The sequence below is a fragment of the Arvicanthis niloticus genome, chromosome 5 (genome assembly GCF_011762505.2).
Source record: "Arvicanthis niloticus isolate mArvNil1 chromosome 5, mArvNil1.pat.X, whole genome shotgun sequence".
Taxonomy (NCBI): domain Eukaryota; kingdom Metazoa; phylum Chordata; class Mammalia; order Rodentia; family Muridae; genus Arvicanthis; species Arvicanthis niloticus.
Genome location: NC_047662.1, coordinates 87,381,939 through 87,407,327, shown reverse-complemented (window position 1 = coordinate 87,407,327; position 25,389 = coordinate 87,381,939). Strand labels below are relative to the sequence as shown.

General features: G+C 43.2%; 1 protein-coding gene across 6 annotated transcripts in view; it reads left to right on the top strand.

Annotated features, from left to right (window-relative positions):
* Positions 1-25,389, top strand: part of Palm2akap2 (PALM2 and AKAP2 fusion) — a 422,795-nt gene that overhangs the window by 188,781 nt on the left and 208,625 nt on the right. For all 6 annotated transcript variants that reach the window (XM_034502158.2, XM_076934918.1, XM_076934917.1 and 3 more), the window contains exons 3-4: positions 5,279-5,359; positions 15,514-15,644. In XM_034502158.2, coding sequence (XP_034358049.1) covers positions 5,279-5,359; positions 15,514-15,644 — 212 coding nt within the window. The remainder of the gene's footprint in view (positions 1-5,278; positions 5,360-15,513; positions 15,645-25,389) is intronic.

The window sequence follows — 25,389 nt, the reverse complement described above, 5'->3', positions numbered from 1 at the left end:
TTTAGCCCACCATGGATGGAGTTACAGCAGCATTTTTTTTTGAACAGTCAGAGAAAGAAATATTACATTTATCATTTGCATTTTTCTTCTGTCCTACCTATTTTTCTGTTTGCCACTTATATTTTTCTTCTCGTATGTAAATTTTGAAAACTCTGGGTAGATACAGTTTGTTGAATATGTCTTCTGTCTTCTTCTCATTGCTAGGGCCTGGAACACTGAGGGTTAGTCCAAGTCGGGATAAGTCTTCTTACAACTCTCCCAATTCAGTCTCTCCTTTTCTCTCTCTGTTCCTCATGAGCCTAGCCAACCTTTTGATCAATCCAAAGATAGTCACAATGGCTCTGTGGGTATATTAAGTGGTGCCAAAAAAGAGTTTTTGTTAAGTGAAGTAGTAAACAGACCTTCCCATGCTTTCAGCTGCAACCTTGTCCTTCCCAGTGCCCAGTCAGCATTTCATGCCTCAGGAGTGAAAGGGGCATTGTTAAGTTGCCCCAAAGCAGAGAGAGGCTTCCCTAACTCCACTACCTCTTCTCACCACACTCAGTAAGGCTTTGCAGTGTGTTTATAAGGTTGCAATACTTGAAGAAGATACCTGCTAGGAAAGCATATTATTTACAGAAAGACAATGAGCATGGCTTTTTTAACCCTTTCTTCATATGCACAGCAATAGTGATCCACATGGATCAATACCTCCATCACTATGACATTCCGTTCTATTGGCTAATAGCCGTTGTGTATTCAATAATGTATATGTTGTCATTGATCACAAGTGTGAGTTCATAGTGCATCTAAGTGAGAGATACAGATAAATGGAAACCAGTTTATCTCCCATGCAGAGGAAAGCAAAGAGGCCAGTCCGTTCATTTAGAACTAATCACATATGTTCATTTAGAGTCCGTCACATATGTTCATCATGAAGTGCCCTTAGCTTTAGACATATCGGCCAATGTTCCTGCCCTCTAGAAGCCCATAATTTAACAGAGGGTGATGATGTCAACATAGGTAAATGAATAAAGTATGTGAAGTATTAATAGAGAAAGACCCACATCCCCAAAGCTGTAATGATGGCAAGTTCAAAGCCAACCTGGGTTATATAAAAAGACTTTGTCTGTAAGGAAAACCCTTCACTACCTATGGAAGAGGAAAAGAAAGGAGGGGTGTGGTGAGGTTTCAGGAGGGAGCAGAGAAGGTTTCTGGATCAATGGCACACTTTAAGTTCTGACAAATGAGTCATCCAAACTAGCTTAAGCAACAGGTAGATGTTTCAGTATTGATAGTTTAGGAACTCCAAGGATGGCTCTGGCTTTATGCCTGAGTAGACCTGGGGCCATCCTGCTCTCTGTTTTTCATCCTGCTACTGTCTGTATTGACCTCACTTTCTACTATATATATATATAATGTATATGATGTATATGATGTATATGATGTATATGCATTACTTCCATGTGACTTGGAAAAACAGCCACTCAGACAAGCTGAGAAGTGTCATCTTGGGACTCTAGTGGAAAGGAAGGGTTCATTTCTTTTCCTAATGCTCTGTGTCCTTGGACACATGTCCTCCATTTTATTTGGATCAGTCTGCCACCCCTCACATCAATCAGCACTGCAACAGGATAAAGGTGATTGGTTCAGGCTGACTCCTGTGTAAGGCTGGCTGGAAGGATGAACAGGGGCGTGTACCGGCTGCCTTTTACAGAGCCATTTTAGCTGCATTCCTCAGAGGATGCTCGACCAGGAAGATAAACCCAACAACAGGCAGTCATTACAGCCTCGTGAATATTTAAGCTGTGCTCTCAAAGGTAAAGAGTTTGTGTCAAATGAAGCAGTTAGAGGCCTTCATTATTGCTAGAGAAAGCAATAGGAGTAAAGCCAGGAAGACACATGCCAGGTCAGCGGGTCAGGAAACTGCAGGGAGTTGTTGAGGTTGAAGACGATGGACTGAGGGTTGCTCCTCATGGTGAAGCTATGGGATAGAGGATAGCCTTTTAGGCTATGCCGAGGAATCTGGTCTTTACACTAAAGCAGCACATAGTCTGGGTTTTAGGCAAAGGCTAAGGATGGACTTTTCATAGTAGAATATTGCTGGAACCTTGTGGGGAGATGAAAGAGTTGAAAATTTTTAAACCTTCCACAGATGGAGTCAAGAGTGCAGATCAGCTTGTTCTGCGCTCTGGGTCCTAGGAAACTAGCTATCCACAAGACAAAATAAATAAGATAAGAGTTCAGAGCTGGGAGTTCAGGACATCGTGACCAAGCTCTATGGGTACCAGGAACTAAAAACTGACCATAAGATAGATTGAATAGGGTTTGAACTGGGAGTTCAAGTTAGTGTGCCTGTGCACCCTGGATACCAGGAACTTGGCTGATTACGTATAGACTCTTAGAGAATATCCTGTTCCTTGTACCCTGTCACAAACTGAATAATGGGCTGGGACTTTCCACAGGTTCTCTCCAATAGCCCTCCTTTAGTCCCCCTGGGTTGTGGTTTCCCCCCTGAGTTGTGGTTTTGGGCTTTAAATTCTCTCTGTCTCCAAAGCCCAGGGGTCAGACCCCACTGCCCCTGTGTGGGTCATGGGTCTTGACCTCAGTATACTGATTAAAATATGCCTCTTGTTGATTACATCAAGTTCGGTGTCTTGCAGTTAATGGGTGGCCACAAATTCCCAAGGCTTGGGTGAGGTCCTCCATTTGTGGGGCCTTACAGAGACACATGCCAGTGATCCCAGCACTCAGGAGGCTGAGGCAGGAGAATGATGAGTTCAAGGCCACCCTGGGCTACGCAGTGAGACCTTGTCTCCAAATGAAAGAAGAAAGAGTCTCCCGCTGGTAACAGTTATAGAAGGGGACTTGATTAATGGGGACCAGTAAGGAAATCACTACAGCAATCCAGATGAGGCTGAAGTGTAAGCGTTGGGTCTCTGGTGTGCCCAAGGTCTTAGTGAATAATGTCTACATTGGTGGCATTAATAAAAACACACAAAAACAGGGGGCAGGACCAACAGGACTCTTATCATTTAAGAAAATGAGAGTACAGAACGATTCAGAGGGGATTAATGTCGCTTGCTGAAATGAGTTCAGAGAACTGGGTATGAAGAGAATGGATGAGTGAGATTTCAGTCGCATAGGCTCAAGGTAACAGGACACTGGACTTGCCATCCATAGCTGCTGTAGGATGCTCAACATGGGAATGTGGAGCTCAGAGGAACAGCAGGATTGAGGAATTATGGAGTTGACAAGAATGAAGATCTCAAGAGTTCTCGGTTTGCTTTCTGTTTGGGGAAGAAGAAACCTGTACACAAAGGCTAGTCATGCAAGAGACAGAGCTGAGTCCTCGGTAGTACAAGTAAGCCGGTGTCAGGAACCTAAATGTGTCCCGCAGTGGTACCTTGCTCAAGCTCCTCTGACTCACTCACGCCTGATTCTGAACAAAGGTGAAGGGCATAATGTAATGGTTAACCTTGCTCGTCAGTTTAATTGGTAATACATCTCCTGTTTAAGGAATGGTTTGTGAACACAAGGGCATCTTGGGAGTGAGAATTTTCCATACAAATACAAGCACAGGAGAAAGAACACGTAGGAAAGTTTTGGAAAGGACTATACACATAGAACACGCATTGAATCATGGGTACCTTGTATACATAGCATACTGTCTTGCCATGGTTGTAAGTGCAGGAAATCTGCATGTTTTGATAGTCAATGATAATAAATCTAATAATAAATTTATTCCTTAGAATTTCCAGAGCCTGAACAGAAGTCCTTGCCTTATGGTGAAGCTCTGAGATGCTAGGGAATGGTTTCTTTTTAGTAAGCCCTGCTTTCCATATCTACTGTCGGAAATGTGATGCTTTTCGGGCATACTCTGGTATTCTGTAGCATTTGGCTATATGATATTGATTGGAGTCCTTTGGAAAATGGTTTCTAAAACACCCACAAGTCTGATTTGGCTAAGAAATTCCATCCCTCCTTAGATACTGCATTGTAGTAGCTCAAGACTATGAGCTGATACTTCTTAAAGTTTATATATTGCATATAGTACATTGATTTGAACAGCCACAATATGACCACATCCCCAGAAACATGACACTACATTAAAAAAAAAATCAAAGCTTCCATTAACTCCAAACATAGCAGCCAGACCTCAGTGCCATTGTGTCCCCTAGGATTTGACTGTTGTGCTATGAATCGCCAACATGTCCCACCTAGCAAGTTTCTCCCTATGTCCATGAGTAAAGGAAAGTGATTTACCGCTGAGAATGTCTCAGTAAAACACCCCTGTATACTTCAGCAACAAAACATTGGCAAGTCTGCTGTGGGAAGGGCAGGCTTCTCTGTTCGTATGAGTCACTTCCGTGCTGTTTATTGTCTGCACTGGAGAAGTATTGAGGAAAAAAATGTGAAGTGTGCGCTTCGATGGAACGGTTATAGTAGAAATACATCCTTTTCAAGTGGGTTTCTAGGCATTTCCTAGAAATGGATGTGTGGCAAAGCAAATAATCGCAGACAGTGGAGGAGGGATGCTTGCTGTACGCCAAGCATTGTTTCAGGCTTTCTGGATGGATCGTTTCACTTAGAAGACACATTTCGGCCCTGTGATTTGGACAGTCTCCATTCAGGAGACCCAGGGAGCTTAAAACTTACTTAAAAGGCACATAGTAACAGACAGGGCTGGCACTTGGACCCAGGCAGATCCTAGATGTTTTATTTACCCTAACCTCAGCAAGCCACGCCCACATGAAACACTTTACTAGGAGGCTTATTTAAGCAAGGACCGCCCCTCTCATTTGCATTGTTTGGCGTGTCCTGTTGGATGCTTTATTCTTTCACATTTAAAATTGTACTGTATCATATCTACATGTGATCTGGATGAGAAGAATTCAGCTTTAGATTCCCCACCATCCTATCTGCAGTTTGTAGCAACACTGAGACATTTTTATTCTTTGTCTTCAAATTAGCCCTGCACAACACAGAGAGCAGCAGCGTGTGTGTGTGTGTGTGTGTGTGTGTGTGTGTGTGTGTGTGTGTGTGTCCATCCTTTCCTTCTGTATTAAATTGTTTCTCATGGAGCCCACCGCAGACGCATTCAGAGAAGGCTGCTGCCTGCAATCCACCCAGCCACCGTGGTGCAGGTGACGCTGCGTGCGTGCGCTCAGCCTCTCTGGAAGTGTCTGCACAGATGTGTACCATTTTCACTCTCGCTCCCTGCCTTCAGATTCCTGGAGCCAACACCCACCCACTCTGACAGCCTCTCTTTCTCTTTCTCTCTCTCTTCATTTTCAAGGAAAAAAGAAAGAGGCAGACGGAAATAGAAGGGAAGAGACGGCAGCTTGACGAGCAGGTCCTGCTGCTCCAACATTCTAAGGTAAGCAGCTAATCCCAGGAACCTGTGTGGTATCAGCCCTGCAGATCACACTTCTCAGAGCCGTGCAGAGCCTGACCTGCCGTGGAGGCGCAGTGCCACCCAAACCAGCCTTTTTCCCACATAGCCAGGAGAGGGTCGCTTGCCTTTTCTTGTGATATTTTCTCAAATTCATGCACCGTTAACAGCATTCTGCTTTCTACAAGCATGAGATTATATTGCTCCTGTGCAACATGGTAGATACACAGAGAAGCTGGGTGTGAATACTCCACATGGTCTGAGTTGTTTCTCTCGTGAATTCTGTTCGGAGGCTCCAAAAGCTGTACTTAACATAATGGACTTTTTGAAACTGATAAAAGAATCTTTCTTTTTAAGGGAGATGGGGGAGGACGATGAGGCAGTGGGATCTAATAAAAGAACGATACTGCATGTTTCAGATTGTTCATTTATTTTATTTTGACTTCACAATGTTAGAGATGTTCTGTTAGAACAAGTGATTGGCCAAACTTGGTTTTTAAAGGGTTTGACTTGGTTCAATGTCTACTATGCCTTATTCAAAAGAGAGGCAAGCGGGGAGGGGGAGAGGAGAGTTGTGACTTTTTCCCCTTTTATACATAATGCGCTTAAGCACTGTAATTGATTGCTGTAGAAGAGCAGCTCTGTCACTGTCACAGATGCCCCAACAGTGGCTTAGTGTTGCTTTCTGCATGTTCAGATAATAATGTGGCCATGTTCAGGGACCAGCTGAGAGTTGTTGCTTGCCTGTTTGACTATTCCTGGGCTTTTAAAAAAGGAAAACCTCCTGCTGGCCTCAAGTTGCCATGATCTTGTGTGCGCAGAATCGCTTTTCTCAGGGGCTGGTTGGGAAGGGGCTGCTGATGGGTTGACGGGGTACTGCTGTGTGTGCATTATCGGGACTCTTTGAGACAGGGTAGATTCTTTATTCCTGCATGTTCTCTGGAAAACCAGGTTGTGTTAAATGAGTCCTCCAAGTGAGGCTTGTGAGCAAGCTGGCTCATGATTTCAAAGAGCAGCCTGACCTATATCTGCGCTGCATTCTTGTGAGTTCACTGTGCACAATAACCAGAGACATGTGTTTGAGAGGAAGAAAAGCAGCAGGGTGTCAATTGGCCATTTCTGTCTGTCTCTTCACTCCATCTCCAGACCTGTCTTTGGAGCAGCCTGCACTGTATTCAAATGCTGTCACTGTCTCCTGACAACATGCCCAAGCAGGACTGGGGCTAAAATTAGGATTATCTTTCTATGGAGGCGGGGCTTACAAATGCTAACAGGCTTGCACAAGGCCAATCTGGAGAGAGCAGAGTCTCTGGCCCAGAGTGCAGGCAATTCACCCTCTGTGACAGAAAGACATATACTAAGAACTCAGTTACTTATGGGTTAAAAGGAGAACTTTCTGATAAGAGTGGGTGCTTTGGCAGACAGCCTCTCTCCTCCCCAGGCTCAGTGTAGTGTGCTACCTTTGTGTTCTTTACATTCAAAGTCACAAAGTAAACATTTCAGAGACCATATTCATCTTGTATCTGTCATCATTGTGAGTGGAGATAAGATGCCAAGGACTTATTCATTGCTGCTGACCAACATGGTTGTACACTATTCTGTACATATTCCATCTATCCATTCCTTTATCTTCCCATCCATCCATCCATCCATCCATCCATCCATCCATCCATCCATCCAGTTTTAAAAAACAATGGAAAAATCAACTTCATTTTATGTGAGGAAACACTCAGGAAACACAGGGACTTGGCAACCTGAGCATCAGGCAGTTTCTGAGACTGGCTATCTAAGGTACACCCAACACTTGCATCATGGTAATCTTGCAACTTGGGGATGGGCAGGGCTGAAGGTGTTTGTTAGTTTAGGAAACAGAGTGCAATGTGTTGATTGTCTTTTCCTCTCTTGGAGGAAGGCTTATGTAGACATAATAAGGATGGATAGCTAGCCTTGAAAATTAAAAGGAAAGACCCAAAGCTCTGAACATGGCAGTGTGCATAAGGTACCACCCAGAGGAGTACCCTGTTTCTAAACACTGGGGAAGTGAGATTATTGATAAGACAAGGAGAGGCCTTACTGTGCCCACATAAAACAGCTATGATTCCATCTCTCTCTGTTCTGAGTCCAGCCTCCCTAAGTAGCTGTCTGGTTTCCATAGAAGGAAGTGGGTTCCTGACTGGGGAATAAGATTACTTCAGTTACCATAAGGGAATGAGTTTCATTTTAAATGAACTGACTGTTGACTCAGCTGAGTACTGAGTCGTCTTTCCTACCATCAGTCAGTTTCCATGTTGATGGTCACCCCCTCAGCAGAGGAAAATGCACTTAGGTTGAATTCCTTCCTGTGTGAGCTTCTCAGAGGAGAACTGCTAGCTTCCTCCCACATCACAGGAGCCTCCGCATCCTCCAATCAGTAATGCCCACAGTTTCCTTTTAGGTACCTAGTTCATGCCTGTGACTTTAAATGTAAGCTCTCAATAACCATCACAAGATAGATTCCTCTCCCCATCTCACAGTCCGGAAACAAACTCACAGTGGCAAGTAACTTGCTCAAGAGTATACGGTCTGTTAAGTGAGGAGCCTAATGAAACCCAGGACTGTCTGTTTCCATGGACAAAGCCCTTCCCAGGAAAGTGTTCTCTTTAAATGGATGGTCCCTTTGAGGTGATTTGTCTAGACAGGTGCCAATTGCCATCACCACTGTTGTCTCTTACTCTCAGTACATTTTCATTGGCTACAGAAGATCTCGACTATTTGGAGTCATGTCAAAACGATTATTGTAAGTTCTTTAAAGTAGAAAATATTAGGAAAGACGTCAGCAACTGACATTTATTTCACTAATTCATAGTCTCAGACGCTCTTGGAAAAAGCAAATATTCTCTATGCTTAGACAAATAGAAAAGCATTAAAGCTGGACTTCATATCTCTTAAGATGCGATTTTGATGTTCTTTGTATACCTCTCATATCTGTACTCACATATATCCACATAGCCAATGGTTTATGGATGCTTATTGTCATGCATTGAGATATGAATTATTTAGGCAGAGCCACTGGTCTCTGTCAAAACCAATACATAGAAAGTAAGGCAGTGGTCTGGGCACGTGAATATTTGCTGAATATTCTTGCTCACTGAGATGTTTAGGAGTACACAGTCACACCATGACTTTACATGGCAACTGTGAGCAAATTCTTCAATGAGACAAATGATCAGCGTACAACATGTTAGGATGCTGTGCCCTGTGATAGGAAACCGTGAGATGCTGTGTTTTATGAGATGTTCATCTTTACTTATTAACTAATATTTTTTAAAGGTTTATTTATTTTATGTATATGAGTGCTCTATCTACATATACAGAAAGGGCATCAGATCCTATTGTAGATGGTTGTGAGCCATCACGTGGTTGCTGGGAATTGAACTCAGGACCTCTGGAAGAGCAGTCAGTGCTCTTAACCACTGAGCCATTCCTCCAACACAATAACTAATATTTTTAAGTAAGAATTTCTAGGAAATACCCAGAAATTGGACCGGTAAGTAATTTTGATAGCTATATTAATTTTACTTGTTATAAAATGAAGAATTATATTATTTCAAAAACAAAGAATAAGAATATCATATAAAAGAAGGCCATCAACTGAACACTCACCATCCAGACATCTCCCTCACAGAAGGATATGCTTTATATAACCTCCGATATGTTTCTGTAGAGGAAGATGCGTAATCCTTGTCACAGGCCTCCTGAGCCTTAGGGTAAAATTAGTTTATATTGACATATGTATCTAAATTACCTCTTTTAAAAATTTATGTATGGGCTCTTTTGAACTCTCAAGCCAAATATTTTAATATTTATGAAATCATATCTGACATTATGTTGCTTATAATCATACTTTGAAAGATTTTCACATCAAATGCTTGCCCATAAGTTTGCCCATACACTTCAGTAGTTTTAATTCATCTAGAATTTATTTTCCAATAAGGTCTGAGGTGAGGATAAAGCTTTATGTTTTTATTCACAGCGAGCCATCAGCTTGATTTATTAATTCTCCCTTTCCCTCATTGACTTAAATGTCATCTTTATCACATTCATATTTCATTCTTATATGCAGGTCCACACCTTGTGATTCCTTCCATTCCATTTATCTGCTCATTCTGGAGCAGGTACCATTCTAGTCTAATCTCTACCGTTCTGTTAATATCCTGGAATCTTCTATGAGGCCAGAGCTGTCATTATTATTCTTTTGGAAAAAAAATGTTTTTTTGATTTTTAATCTATGGAATCAATGATTTATTTTTATTGTTTCTATAATATGACTCGTGATAATGTGAATTAAGAAAAATAAATCAGCTAGTGTATACACACCAGCATGGACTGAGCTTAATATTCCTCTTCTGCCCTTTGGTTGAATGGGTAGAGATTTGTCTATTTTATTAGTCTGTCCAGAGTCCCGGGGCTGTATGCGTTCTGTGTGTGTGGCAAACCGTATTCCTTTGGGACTGCCACATTTAGCAACACCGTCAGCATCACACTCTTGCTACCACATCTTCACTATGTACTTGTCTTTACCTCCTAATCACAGGTGGGCAAACCTGACCAACACTTCCTTTAGGAACAACAGAAAGAGAGCGGGGGGGGGGGGGGGGGGGAGAAAGAGAAACTAAATTCTTCTTCTGTGACCGAAAAAGATATTTATCATTAACCCGTTAAGTTCATTTGCTGAACAGCTCTAAAGTGTTCTGATACCTTAAAAGATTTTAAGGTATCTTTTATTATTTTAAAACTTCAGCACTAATCAGATTTTTTGTCTACTTGTACGTATAAAACTCCAGTGTTAAACATTTAAACATTCTCGACCAGTACGATGGCTCAGTGGTGAAGGTACTTGGCACCAAGTTCTTCTTCTTATGTCTCTGTACCTATAATCTGAACTTGAGTGAAGGGCAAAACTCCATGTCTTTTATTAAAAGTCTCACTTGTGAACTAAATTATGTAACAAAACCCCAGATCAAAGCAAGATCTTATGAGACATAAGGAGGAGAGAGGAAAAAGGATTCAAAGGTTAGGAGAGGATGAGGAAAGCATGTAAGAGTAGATGGAAACATGCTGGGTGGCAGCCAGCTCGGAAGTAAAGGCGCTTTCTGTGCAAGCATGAGACCTGAGTTTGGATCCCAGAACCCCCAGGTGGGCATGATGCCCTGCCTGCAATTCCAGTCTGGAAAAACCAATATGGGATCCCCCAGAGAAAGATGTCTAGCAAGACTCACCATAATGACAAGCTCTAAATTGATTGATTAGTTCTTGCCTCTGTGGGGAAGATAGAAAGAGCTATTAGGCATGACTCTTGACCTCAGTCTCAGGCCTCAATGTGGATATATCTGTACACATGCTCGCATGCCCCCACACATGCAAAAATATGCATAAACATGTGTACCACATACACACACACACACACACACACACACACACACACACACAAATGGGGGAAAGCACAAAAATAACTAGCATCTATTGCTTCACCCTGAATCTTAAGCCACTTTATTTTCCAAAATTGAAGTAATCCAGAGTCTATTACCCACAAATGCAGTCAATGATACCTTTAGTCAGATTAGAGATGAATGGATGATTTGCAGTAAAGGATAAACCCACGAACCCACAAGAATAACTCAGAGGAGAATATTTGTATAGTCTGACGACAAGGAGATTTTATACAAATCCAACATCAATGTTAGACTTACAAAGTGAAATGACTGCTAAATATGACTTTATAAACATGACAAATTCCTGATCAGGAGACAGAGAAGTGAGGAGGGGAGGAGAGAGAGAGATGCTTTGCTCATCCTGACCCGTCTCCCACTTTCCATCCTGCTGCATCCTTCTTACTGTGTACCTAGATAACTCAAAAAGTTGCTTCCTGTCAGTGACCTTAGCTATAGAGGAGAAAAATTTGACAGACCATCCTCAGGTCTGCCTTTGCTTTGTTAGCCTACAGTACGGTATTTGCAAAGGTAAAGAGTGTGTGCTTTGATTTTCGGTAACTCATTCTTTCAGCAGTTATTTGTTATGATCAAGTACAACTCCCTGTTAACCTCAGGGATAAAAACATATGTCACCTGACTGTGAGAAACTCAAGGATGAAGAAAAAGTGTGGAGCCCAATGCTGGAGAAACTGGAGAATAGTTATCTGTGTGAGGGAGAAGCATCATTACCTTCTTATGGTTACATTGTGGTATGGACAGAACCCAGAGCCACATACATACTAAGAACATACTTTACCATGGTCTATACCCTCAGCCTCCCTGAGTGACTCTGATATAGAACTCGAGGAATTTTTCTGTTGCTGATGAAACACTATTATCCAAAGCACCGTAGGATCTATTCTGACTACACTTCCAAGTCAGAGCTCAACACTGAGAGACGTCAGGGCAGGAACTCAATAGAAATCCTGGAGGAAAGCTGCTTGCTGGCTTGTTCTGAGTCATAGTCAACTATCTGTTTTATACCTGTCCACGAAACAGTATCACCTTGTGGCCTGGGTCATCCTACATCCACTAACCATCAACACAGTGCCCCCCTCCCACACACTTCTACCGGCCAATCTGATCTGGGCAGTTCTTCAAGGGAGGTGATGCTGAACTGTCCTAGACAGTTTAAAGCTAACTAGGACAGGTGGGGTACACTTTCTCCAGTCATTTTAGCTACGCAATAATCATTTATATGTGAGCGAATCCATGTCTTTAGGTTTTATTAGAAACCTACACCTTAAATACTGTTTGCCTTTTTTTTTTTTTTTTACATTTTATTCTACTTATGTAGTAGTTTTGCCTGCACATGCACACCTGTGTCTGAGGAGGTCAGAAGAGGGAGTCAGATCCCTGGGAACATGAGTTGCAGATGGTTGTTAGCCACTATGTGGATGCTGGACATTGACCCGAGGTTCTCTAGAAGAATAATCGATGCTTTTAACTGCTGAGCTGTTTCTCCGTCTCCCAAGTTTGCCTCTGAGCACACTGCGAGTAATCAAACAAATCTCTAGAATGGATTATAGCGAAACTATCCACTAATCTCTCTATCCAGTCATTGACTGTTGTGCATGTTTTCCTGCTGCCTTCTCTGACTGGGAAGAATTAGTCCTGTGCTTTAAATACTCACAGTGATTAATTCCCCACGACTGCTGGTCCACTCCTGGGTGCTCTCTAGTCCTTAACCATGATACCCCAGTCTCTGTGAATATTCAGTAGCTGCTACTTGCCGCTAGGGAACACAAAGTGTGACCTCCTCCCTCGCATCTATCCCTGCTCTTCCTTTTAGGAAGCCCACACATGCTCTTGTGTATTGTTTTTATCTCATTTCCCAAAGCAGTAATTATTCTTGCCCAACCGTTGAACGGAAATGAATGTATTTTATCCCACTCTGTAGTACATCCATACACTGGCACAGGCGGGATTCTGATTTAACATTGGAGACACTACTGGGGAGTAGTGAGTCACTAAATGTTTTTTTTTTTTTAAGATGAAGCATGACATTGGACTTTTAAAGAGAATATTCCAATATGGACTGAATAGTACAAGATCTTAGAAAGTTTTACAATGGGACTATTGTTAGGTAGGAAAATGACCTTGTCTTTTTGGAGACTCATATTCAGGTATCAATGGGTGATGTCATGGTGTTTGAGATTTGCTTTAAAATGCATTTGTAGCAGGGCTGGTGGGAAGGTCCAGTGATTAAGAGCCCATACAGATCTTAGAGAATACCTGAGTTTGGTTCTCAGCACCCACATTCAGCAGTCACAATTGCTTGTAACTCCAGGATCAAGACCCTGCAGGGGATCCAACACCCTCTCCAGAATCTTAGGGCACTGCATTTATACATGCAGTATCTACATATGAGTGTTTACATGCATACATGCACACACACACACACACACACACACACTTAAAAAATAAATCTTTAAAAATGCTTTGGACCAGCTCATGCCTTTAGTCCCAGCACTTGGAAAGCAGAGGCAGGTGGATCTTTGAGTTTGAGACCAGTCTGGTCTACAAAGTGAGTTCCAAGACAGCCAGAGCTACAACAGAGAAACCCTGTCTCCAAGAAAAAAAAATGCTTCTAGTAGTTGACGTGGTAGTATTTTAATCCACTCTAAACTCCCTGGTGGGTGCACACATTCCTTGCTACCCACCACAATGTTCTGGATTCCAGAAAGAAAGACACATACACAGCTTTATATTTTAAATACCTTAAACAACACAATGGCTGGGCCACTCCCTAACTCCACGTGGCTAACACACACTCCCCACTGATATTCCTGAATTAATACTTACTAAATCGGTATTGGGTTACGCTTCTGATTGAGCACTACCAAACTTATAAATCCTTCGATTAACATTTTTTAAAAATCGTATAAAAGCAAAAAGGAAAGGAGGGCCATGGGACAGGGGTGTTCTAGGGAGGGGAAATGTGTAAAGGGGATGGCATCTTAAATGTAAATAAAATATAAAATAAAAAAATACTTACTAAATCTATATTTTATCTTTGCTGCCCTGGACTCTGATAAGCAGCTCTCCTGGGGCTGCCTTCCCCCTGTACCCACATGTAGGCTATCTCTCCCTCCAGCACCTTTCCAGCATAGTCCACCCTCATCGTGGCATGAAAGAATCCCCTCTTCCTTCCTCCTTGGTCCCTTCCCAGGAATCCTAAAAGTCCTACCTCTGTCCTTCTGCCCAGCCATTGGCCACTGGTTAACTTTTATTGACCAGGTGAAAACCAACTGGGGACAGGCTTCCTTTAGTCCTACATGTGGGACACTGTAAACAGGTGTTTGGGTAACATAATTAGCATGAGAACACAAGCCTCTACAGGTAGCTTGGAAATATGGCAAAATATTTATAATTATTAAATCGAGATATAGTTTCATTATGATTGATAAACCTAGACATGTATTTATTATGTTTACTCTGTTTTTGACTTTTTAAGAACAATGGTTAAGGAGGCACAGACAGCCCTGATACCTCTTGTAAGGTCATACTTTCCCACGTCACCTCATCATATGGCTGGCACCTCTGCACTCTGGCAGTTCTGTGCTGGAACACCACATTGTCAATGAAGCCCTTTAGACCCATCTCATAATATGGCAACACTTTCTTTATCTCTTGTTGTTTTTTAAAACAAAATCCCAAACGTTCAATTTTACCAAGACTCAGGAGCTAGACACTGTGGTGAAAGCTTGCTAACTCAGAGAGGCAGAGAAAAAGCACCCAGCCTACCTTCCTCCTCACATTGACATCTCAGAAGGGGAAAACACACACACACACACACACACACACACACACACACACACACACACACACCAGTTCTTCTCCACACTGTCTTATAAACTGTTCCTAACTGAATGTCCCTCCCTTCTACTTCCTGTGCATCTTTCTATCTGTCCTCCTGACTTCCTCTTACTCTCTATGGTTTTTCCTATGTTCACTCCCTGTCAACTGGTTGCCTGCTCCGCCTCTTGACCTATGGTTGACTTTATTCAATCCTGTTTACAATAAACAGAAAGCTCCACCACATCACAACTAGAAACAGGTTTTTCCAGTATACAGCCTCCGGGTTCAAGGAGTGATCAAATATCCTGCAGCAAGCCCTCTCCCTACTTCCTGAATTCCCAGAATCACTGAGGTGGGGTGGGTGCATCTATATGTGCAAGCATATGTGTGAGCATACATATATAACCACATGTATACATGTATGTAGAAACGCATACATATGCATGTATTTGCTTATGTGTGCCGAAACTATGTCTTTGTTCTTTCCTTACTGGAATAGAAGGTGTGTAGGAAAGAAATTGGATTTTGTTTTGTTTGTTTGTTTGTTTTGGTTTGTTTTGGTTTGGTTTGGTTTTGGCAGTCAGAATAATGATAGGGTCTCAATAAATACACACCTGAATTTAAAAACAAAAGGAGATGTAGGGAAAAAAAAGTCCAAAAATTCTGGTTGCTGGTGCCAGGCAGATATCGACAGCCATGTCTGGGAGGGGGTGAAGGCAGTGGTCAGACGTGGACAGTTGAGTGACAGATTTCATGGAGAAGCCCTGCTAGTCCAGAGATAGATGTGGACCAAAAGGTGTCATCTGTTGTCTTCCCTCCTTTCCACAGTCCAAAGTGCTTCGGGAAAAATGGCTGCTGCAGGGTGTACCGGCGGGAACAGCAGAGGAGGAGGAAGCCAGGCGCCGGCAGTCTGAGGAGGATGAATTCAAAGTTAAGCAACTTGAAGATAACATTCAGAGGTAGGTGGTTCCCAGCCTGCAGTAACCACTGCTCTCCTGGAGGGGGCGCTTTCACCATGCTGCGACTTTTCCCTGAGGCTGTAGATTGCCTTCCTAAATAGATATTGGCAATGTCTAACTTTTCTGTGTGAATCAGTGTTATTCCTCAGCGTATATATAGTACAGAGATGTCTTCCTCCCACCAATGAGGTATTTGTTATAAGCAGTCTGCCCTTCCCCAAATGCTCTCCTGTGAGTTCTTCTGTCAGCTTTTATCTTTTTTTTTCTTCGTGGGTCTAGCTGTTGGCTGTTGTGGCCACTGTTAAGGGTTTCTGCATAGATTTGGCATGTGCGATCAATTGAGACGGGAGGATGGTAGTCAAGGATCTTGGAACTGAGATGAAGGGAGCATAGAAAAGCTCTGAGCTCTGTAGATCAACTTTTCATGGCCTCCTTGTCCTGCCCAGTGAGCACATTGCTTCTCTGACTGTGCTTAACCAGGTTCTGACCGCTTCAATATAGAAGAGAGGTGACCTGCCTATGGCCAGGAAACTGGTCAGGTCCATCCATAAGCAAACATAGAGGTTTCTCCTTGGCAACTCTAGCTGTCCCAGGTCTCAGGACACAGACAGAAGAGGAGCTGAGGGTGGAAGGTAGTGCATTTACAGACTTTAGAACAGAGTCTCTACAATCAACCTGCTCCATCAAATTTTGCCCAATTGCTTTTTGTCTGTCTTCACTCTTCTTGACAAGTTCACTAGCTAATTACTGGTCCTCCATCTCCTCCTGAGACTGAAGCAAACCCTTGGCAAGTGCATCAGGAAGCATGAGAAACTCCAGTTCATGGCCAGTTTAGGACATACAGTCATATCCTATCTCCAACTAACTAACCAAGTAACTAAGTGTGTGTCAGGGTTTGCTAGAGCAGTGGTTCTCAACTTGTGGGTCAAAACCCTTTTAGGTGTCGAGTGACCTTTTCACTGGGGTTATATATTAGATAATATGCATATCAGATGTTACACTACAATTCGTTACAGTAGCAAAAATCAAAGTTATGAAGTAACAACAAAAATAATTTTATGGTTGGGGGTCATCATAGCATGAGGATCTATATTAAAAGTTCATAGCATTAGGAAGGTTGAGAATTGCTGATCTACAGGAACAGAACTGATCGAATGGAGACTTATTCGATTGGATTACATGATAAGATAGACCAACAATGGCTAATTCCCATGGGAAACACCAAGGATCTGGTCTACAGTCTAAATCTGGTGCTGTAGGCCTGAAGGATTCTGAAATACTGGTCTTTAGACTACATTTGGAAGCCTAGAGAAGCTGGTGCTACTATCAGTTAAGGAACACAACAGTAGCAGCAACAGGCTAGATGAACTTGTCAGTAAGAGTGAAGATGGACAAAAGGCAAAGCATTCCTTCTTCCGTGCCCTTTGATCTGGGCTGCCAACAGCCCAGGGCTGCCTAGGTTTAGTGTGGATCTTCCCACTTCAAGTACCTTGGTCAAGAAAAATCCCTCACAGGAGTGGCCAGCCACTTGACTTTTAGGGGATTCCATATCCAGTCAAGTTGACAGACACTGTTAGCCATCACACAAAGGAAGCAGAGTATACCAGCTGAACCGCTGCTTGATGCTCACACTCACAGGTCGTGAAGGCTGGAGGCAGTCTCAGAGAGGCCAGCTGTGTCATAAGCTGATTGCAAACCCAAGGCATGTTTCGACCTGTGCTCCTGGTTTGCCCAGGCCCTGATGTCTCTATAGACCATTCAGAACAGCTTGGCTAACTCTTGCTTGTGAGAGACATGCTCAAGAAAATGTTTGAGGGGATGTAGGTATATGTATGCATGTGCACACATACATATATGCATGTGCACATATTCATGGATATGCACACTTTACGGAGCCCAAAGGGTAAAAGCTAAACAGTCACCAGCCATCACACCATTTATACAAGGGAAAGTGGGGTAGTACAGAAAGGAGTAAACTCCATGACCTTTTCCGCTTTTCTTGTGGGCTTAAGCAGAGATGACTGTTTTTGTGGTCCAGGAGTTAGTAAGGCACTGGCAGGCTGTGAAGGATCCCTGGAGTCTCATCTTAAATGAAGCTCAGTTTGGGCAAAGTCAACCACTGGGATGTATAAATGTTATTTTTAATATAATTGTAAATTAATGTGGTGGCTGTATGTCTTTATCCTAAGTACTCCCCCAATAAAAACACAGAGAGACCAAGATTTATTTTCAAGCTTCACCTCAGTATCTGGGCAGTCAATCTTATCCCCTAAACTAATCTGACTACCTCCCAGCCAAAATCCCAATAATATTTGCATTTAAGGTCTTCCATGCTTCAACTGAGCTCTCATGAACTTTTGTCTCTTCTTGTGGCTCAATCTTCTCTTCTTCCTCCTCCTCTTCTTCTTCTTCCTCCTTTTCCTCTTCCTCCTCCTCCTCCTCTTCTTCTTCTTCTTCCTCCTCCTCCTCCTCCTCCTCCTCCTCCTCCTCCTCCTCCTCCTCCTCCTCCTCCTCCTTCTTCTTCTTCTTCTTCTTCTTCTTCTTCTTTCCTTCTTGCTTCTGCTTCTTCCTTCTTCTTTCTTCTTCTTCTTCTTCTTCTTCTTCTTCTTCTTCTTCTTCTTCCTCCTCCTCCTCCTCCTCCTCCTCCTCCTCCTCCTCCTCCTCCTCCTCCTCCTCCTCCTCCTCCTCCTCCTCCTCCTTCTTCTTCTTCTTCTTCTTCTTCTTCTTCTTCTTCTTCTTCTTCTTCTTTCCTTCTTGCTTCTGCTTCTTCTTCCTTCTTCTTTCTTCTTCTTCTTCTTCTTCTTCTTCTTCTTCTTCTTCTTCTTCTTCTTCTTCCTCCTCCTCCTCCTCCTCCTCCTCCTCCTCCTCCTCCTCCTCCTTCTTCTTCTTCGTCCTCTCTCTCTCTCTCTCTCTCTCTCTCTCTCTCTCTCTCTCTCTCTCTCTCTCTCCTTTAACTGACAAGTGGAAGTCCTACCCTTTTTCTCTATTTTGCCCAGTCATTGGGTGATCAGCTTTCATTGACAAGGCTAAGAATAAATGATAAGAATTGTTTACACAAACTTGAGACTGGAGATTCTTGACATAAGCATTACAATGCCAGGTCTGGATTAAAGTAATGAAGGCAGAGAAATCGGCATTTGACTAACACAAGGATAACCTTTACATGCTGCACAAAAACATTATGCCTACAGGAGTGTGCTATAAGAGTTCGGGCTTCAAGTGGGCATGGTCAGCCACAGAAAACAGATCTTTCCACCTTTGAATCAAGAGAATGAAGAGCTCCTGTATACGTGTGCAGGAACTTCTTGGAGCCCTTTGAAGAGTGTGATGGCTAAGACAGAGGAAAGGAACCATGGTGGGCTGTAGGAGTGAGTGGCTAGGCTCTGAGTCGGGGGATTCTTTGCTTGCTCCTGTCATGGTCTTGCCAGGCATTGGCCTCATGGGCCTTGGATGTGTACCAGGGTAAGCTGCACTCTTAAGGGCTACTTGGTATGAGCAAGGCTGTTGTGGGTACCTTCTCCTCCTCCAGGCCTCCTGACTGAGGACTTCCTTCCTGTTCTAGAATCTGATTTCTGTCTCCCTTCTTCTTGCCATCTCTCCTCTGTAGACTGAGCCACCCTTGTGCAGCTTACGACCAGAGATGTTTACATTGGGAACTTCACATTTTTTTTTTCAGAATCTTTGCTGATGTACAATGAGATTCCTTGAGGACAGAATCACAAAATGTGTTTGTTTCTTTTTTTCTTTTTCTTTTTTTTTTTTTTTTTTTTTGGTTTTCGAAACAGGGTTTCTCTGTATAGCCCTGGCTGTCCTGGAACTCACTCTGTAGACCAGGCTGGCCTCGAACTCAGAAATCCGCCTGCCTCTGCCTCCCAAGTGCTGGGATCAAAGGCGTGCGCCACCACCACCCAGCTATGTCTGTTTCATACACAGACCTTACATAACCTGTAGGTAGCTTCATACAATATTTTTAAAGAATTTTTCAATTGGAGCAAACTTTGTACCTTGGCCTGTTGGAGGAAAGGCTTGGAAAGTTCTGCTTGTCAGTGATCATGAAGATTCAGATGTGAAAACATTTCCAGTGTTAAGCCTTCAGATTAGGCATGCCCCTCCTCTAAAGATGTCTTTACATTTCAACCCCAAGGGAAGAAAGGGGCTGCCATCCCTCATGTAAGGAACACCCGTTCAGCCGGGCGGTGGTGGCGCATGCCTTTGATCCCAGCACTTGGGAGGCAGAGGCAGGCGGATTTCTGAGTTCGAGGCCAGCCTGGTCTACAGAGTGAGTTCCAAGACAGCCAGGGCTACACAGAGAAACCCTGTCTTGAAAAAAACAAAAACAAAACAAAACAAAACAAAAAACAAAACAAAAAAAAACCAAAACAAAGCAAAACAAAAAAAACAACAACAAAAAAGAAACACCTGTTCTCCTGAGATACTTTCCTGTGCTTGGGTGCAGTTCAGTTCTGTCTCACAGGGCGCTGGCTATTGGAACAGCTGTTGGGCTCATGGTTCACATAAGCTCCCGGCAGTGTGACAAAGTCTAAAGATTGGCCGCAGGACTCTGCTCACTTTGGCTGAGCTCAGCTAAATGGCTGTAAGCCGTAGGTGGGATGCATCTGCTTTTATTTTCTGTGCACCAACGGGCTAACGGGATGCTCTTATTATCTTTCTATGGCAATAACAGAGGATCCAGAGAGTGGAGCAAAAACAAGGCTTACACTTAGAGCTGTCCATCAGCTAGCCTCTAAAGCATGCTGGTAGCCACGCCCAGTCAAGAAGAGGACACAGATGACCCACTGTTGGTGGAAAAACCACAAATAAGAGAGGCATAAAAGGATGAGGGGTGAATATGTCCATCATGTACAAGCATGATTATTGAACTGAAAAAAGGAAACTGCAGAAAACTAAGAAAGAATTAAAACTCACAATATAATGGGGGGCAGAGGCAGTGAGAGAAAAGAATAAAGAGAAAAGGAGAGATTTGGGGGTCCTGTCTAGATTTTGATATTTATTGAGCAGGAAACCCAGATGTGATGCCACAGTACCCCATAAAAAAGGAATTTGTGCAGCAAAGCATTGCTCTGCAGATCGTTAGCTGTCCACCCACTGGTCTGAGTCACTCCCTAGAAATGCATTAGATTCTCTTAAAAGGGACACATGGTTGGTTCTGTTTCCCAATGCTAAAAGTAAGCCAGGCATGGTGATGTGGTTTTTTGTAGTCTCTGTACCCTGGAAGTAGAAGCAGAAGGATCCAGCAGTTCAAGGTCACCCTAGCCAGCAGAGGCCACATGAGATCTGCCCTTCACAGAGACTGGGATATAGCTCAGTTGGTAGAGAACTTGTCTGGCATGCACAAGACCCTGGGTTCGACCCCTAGCACCACGTCCACTGGTTATGGTAATGCACACCTGCACTCTCATTACTTGGGAGGTAGGAGTGGGAGGGTGATAATCTGGAGGTCACTTTCTGCCACCTAGAGAGGTTGAGGCAGTCTGGGCTATGTGAGACCTTGTCTCAAAACCAAACCAAACCAAAAAAAAGTCTTAAGGAAGAATAAAGCATGGTAATCAAAGAGAACATGCAATTTCTACATGAAAAAAAAAAATGAGGATTAACTTGGGTCATTTGGTTTAGAGAAAGAAAAGGGGTGGTGGCCCCGCAGACTCTCAAGTGTGTCTAGCATTCAGGTGGCCTCTTACTTCTTTATGTTGGGTCACTCTGAATATGACAAGAGTTTAAATAAAGCATGAAGACTGTGGTTTAGGTTTGACATGACCTTTCTCTTAGACATCAAGCACGAAACTCATACACTTTTTAAAATTTTTTTCACAGCCTGGGGTAGTGTAGGAAATTCCAGGCCTTTAGTTGCACTTTCTTTCAGTGTGTTATTTATACAATGAAGGTGCCTTTCAGAACTGGTGGTGGTGGTGGTTAGATTTTTCAGGCTAGCCTACTGAGAAGGAAAGACAAAGGAAGGAGGGATAGAAGGAGGGAGGAAGGGAGGGAAGGAGGGAGGGAGAGATGGCAGGAGGGAGGGATGGAAGAAGAGAGAAACAGAGGAGCAGAGGGAGATAGGGAAGGAAGGGAGAATATATCTAGACTATTCAAGTCTTGGGCAGTATAATTACCTTGGGGAAGTTTTTTTAAAAAATAATAATTCATAGGCTTCATTCCAGAAATTTGGATTCTGTGGCTCAAGTTCCTAGCTCAGTGGATCTAAGCACTTGTTGCCAGACCTGGTAACCTGAACTCAATTCCCCACATCCATATGATAGAAGAGAGCTGACCCTGAAGATTGTCTTCTAACCTTGACACGAGCACTGTGGTGTGTGTGAGTGAGGGTGGTGTGTGCAAGCCCGCCCACCCTCACTCACCCACGCCTACACACAACTTATAAAGACTCTCAGCTTATTCCCTACGGTTGCATTGTACAAGGAGGATTGCTGTACATGGAGAGAAACAGACTGGAAGATTCCGTTTCTAGCACTGAAGCCAGGAAAATCAATAGCACACATAGACTAAGAGCACGACATTGCCCTTGATTTCAGACTGATTCTGGCTTTGACTCAAGGACATTAGAAACCACCTCTGGGGACTCTGTAAGGGAGAGCCACTCACCACAAGCTAAGGTTTTTGTTTTTTTGTCTGCTTTGATTTGGTTTGGTTTGTTTGTTTGTTTGATTTTCCCAAAGACCTTATGGCAGAGCCCCCTCCCTTTGAACTTTATTAAAAACAACCTTGGCTCTCTACGCTAATAAAGATACAGCTTAAGTATGTTGGCTACCTCCTCAAAGCCCAGAAATGTCTATTATCCTTTAAAGATTAATAGTTGAATTGCGAGTAATATGGCCTCAAGTCGTACCATCAGAGTGGCTGCAAAGGGGGGGGCGATCCTCGGCACTGTGGCAGATAACTTGTCTCTGCCTGCTACTCTTCCCTGGCTTGTGTAACAGTCATATTCTTGACGTGCTGATAGTGGAGACCAACGAGGCTGAAAGCAGACTTCATATGCATTTCTTATATTTTAAAAACAAATCTCAGATGTTAACATCTGTATGAGTTGTTTTTCTGTTGGAATATTATACTGAAGAATTCTAAGGTCAACTATGACCAGTGTCTCGCTGTGTCCCTGGAGTTACACAGAACCTCATACTGGTTGTCTTAGTTAGGGTTTTACTGCTGTGAGCAGACACCATGACCGATGCAAGTCTTATAAAGGACAACATTTAATTGGGGCTGGCTTACAGGTTCAAAAATTCAGTCCACTATTATGGCAGGAGCATGGCAGTGTATAGGCAGGCATGGTACAGGCAGAGCTGAGAGTTTAACATCTTCATCTGAAGGCTGCTAGTGGAAGATTGACTTCCAGGCAGCTAGGATGAGGATCTTAAAGCCCATGCCCACAGTGACACACCTACCTACTCCTACAGGGCCACACCTCCAAATAGTGCCACTCCCTAGGCCGAGCATATATAAACCATCACACTGGTGTTCTTGATATTTCAGGCAGCCAGATCTACACTAGCTTGCTCTGTTTCATATCTGTTCTTGTAACCAAGGCTTATTGCTTGCCTTGTGTGTTTTTTTTTCCCATTTGAGTATCATTCCTATTTTGATAATGAATTCATTATTTTTCCCATTGCTGGGACAGAATGCCTGACAGAAACAACCTAAGAGAGAAAAGGTTCGTTTTGGCTCCTGGTTTCAGAGGGCTCCACAGGTGGCTGTCAGGCTCCATGCACTTGGCTAAAATATCAAAGCATAGGCACATGTGGTAATGGCTGTCTACATGATAGATAAGCAGAAGAATGGAGTGTTGGTCCTCAGCTGGCTTGCTTCTTTGTCCTCCTTTCTTTCCATATAGGCCCTCCCTCATACAGCTCTGGAATAGGTATTGCACACATTCAGGATGAATCCCCTTTGGGAGCGTCCTCACAGATACATTCAGGAAGGATAAGAAGAAGGGTGGAAAGGGAAAGAAGAAAGGATGGAAAGAGAAAGAGAAGGAGGGAGGAGCCCTGCCTCATCAGTTACCTAGGTGACTCTAATTCGAGCCCACTTGACTGTGGAGCATACACATCGTAAGTTAGGTGCAGTGTGTTCTTAACTTTCTATGATTAATAATAAATGCAGAGGGAGTTTGTTCCTCTATCTCACCCATTGGAATTAGCCCTGTGAAAGTGAGAAACCTTGTAGAATATTGAATGAAAATGAATGACCTCTTTCAGCTCTACAGACAATTCTCTGTGTGTTCGGGCAAGTCTCTCATGGTCTCTGGCCTCTTTCCTCATCTCTTCAATGAGAGGTCTCTTAGGATCTTCCAGCCATGACATTATGAGGTTCCCTCATTTAAGGAGTTGACTTGAGAGCCTTTCTTTAAACAAATACACCTGTGTAGAGAAATGTCTCCTTTGGAGCAGGAAGTGATTTTGGATACAGGTCAGAATATGGGGAGGTGTTTAGGTTCACAGGAAACAGAAGACCTATTTGTAAGTAACTGATTCACTGCATAGATGACTAATTCATCTGAACAACTTTCAGTGTAAAAATATGTCACATCAAATATTCACTGAGTAAAATATTGAAGTATCAGTTGCTAACCAGGAGAAGGCCATCCATGCAGCTTAAAAAAAAAAAAAAAAAAAAAAAAAAAAAGATTAAACACCATCAAGATTCAAGCAGGCTAGTCCACTTTTTCTCTGGCTCTCTCCAGTGTTTATCAGAAACAATTAATTCTCTGTGTTATTAAGAGTCACAGAACAGACGGTGGACACCTTAGTCTTATGCTGTGGGATTTGGAAACCACTGAGACAGCCCTCACTTACAGCTATTCTGGAACCAGCACCCACAGAAATGTTCTTTGAAATCACAAAGGATGCTTACTTGGGATTCGCTGTGTTCTCTCTACTTGCTATTTTTAGCTCTGTGATGTGCTGTTCTTTTGAAGCAGGACTGGTACCATCCACACTGGGCATGCTCCATCTGTGCCATCCCAGCCTGGGTTGCCGCCCCACGTGCAGCACACTCCCAGACACAATCTATTTAGGGTTGCTGTTTTCCCCAAGCCAAAACAATACTATATACTACATATGCTGTAAACAATTTGATCTTCTAGTGTTAGTTCTCTTATAAGTGTTATTTTATGATAAAATATTTTGAGAGCCATAATATTAAGTGAAATCATGCTAACATTCACTTCATACTTATGGAGATGGGCAGGCAGCATGTTCCTCCTCAGCTCATGCATACCCGTTATTGAGCAATAGAATGTTGTACCGTGACCTGGGAGGTGGAGGCTCTAATCTCCTCCTAGCAGTTTTCATGACTATCGAGAGGGCCTCCTTCAGCTACATGCAGGAAATGCAGGTTCCCATTGGTCTCTTTCTCCTGAGTGTATCTTCTTGCCTGGATTCAGCCTGACACTCTGCTAGAGATGATGTGCCCTTATGTAAAAAGCCTCCCAGTGGAGCACGGGGCTGGGTGAACCTGCACCTCCAAATTTGACCAGACTTGGGATCTTGATTCCGTTTGTATGAGCTGTTGGGTCTTGACTAACCATGTGACTTCTCTGAAGCTGAGATTTGTTTCCTGTACATTGATGAAAACAATGCCCACTTTGCAGGGCAGGCATAGTATGTAAAGACCCTGTGCTCCTGTGGAGAGCCGGCTACAGAAAGCTGTCCATAAACATGCTGCACTATCACTGTCTGTTCCAGCTCCCTAGAGCAGGGCTTCTCAACAACAC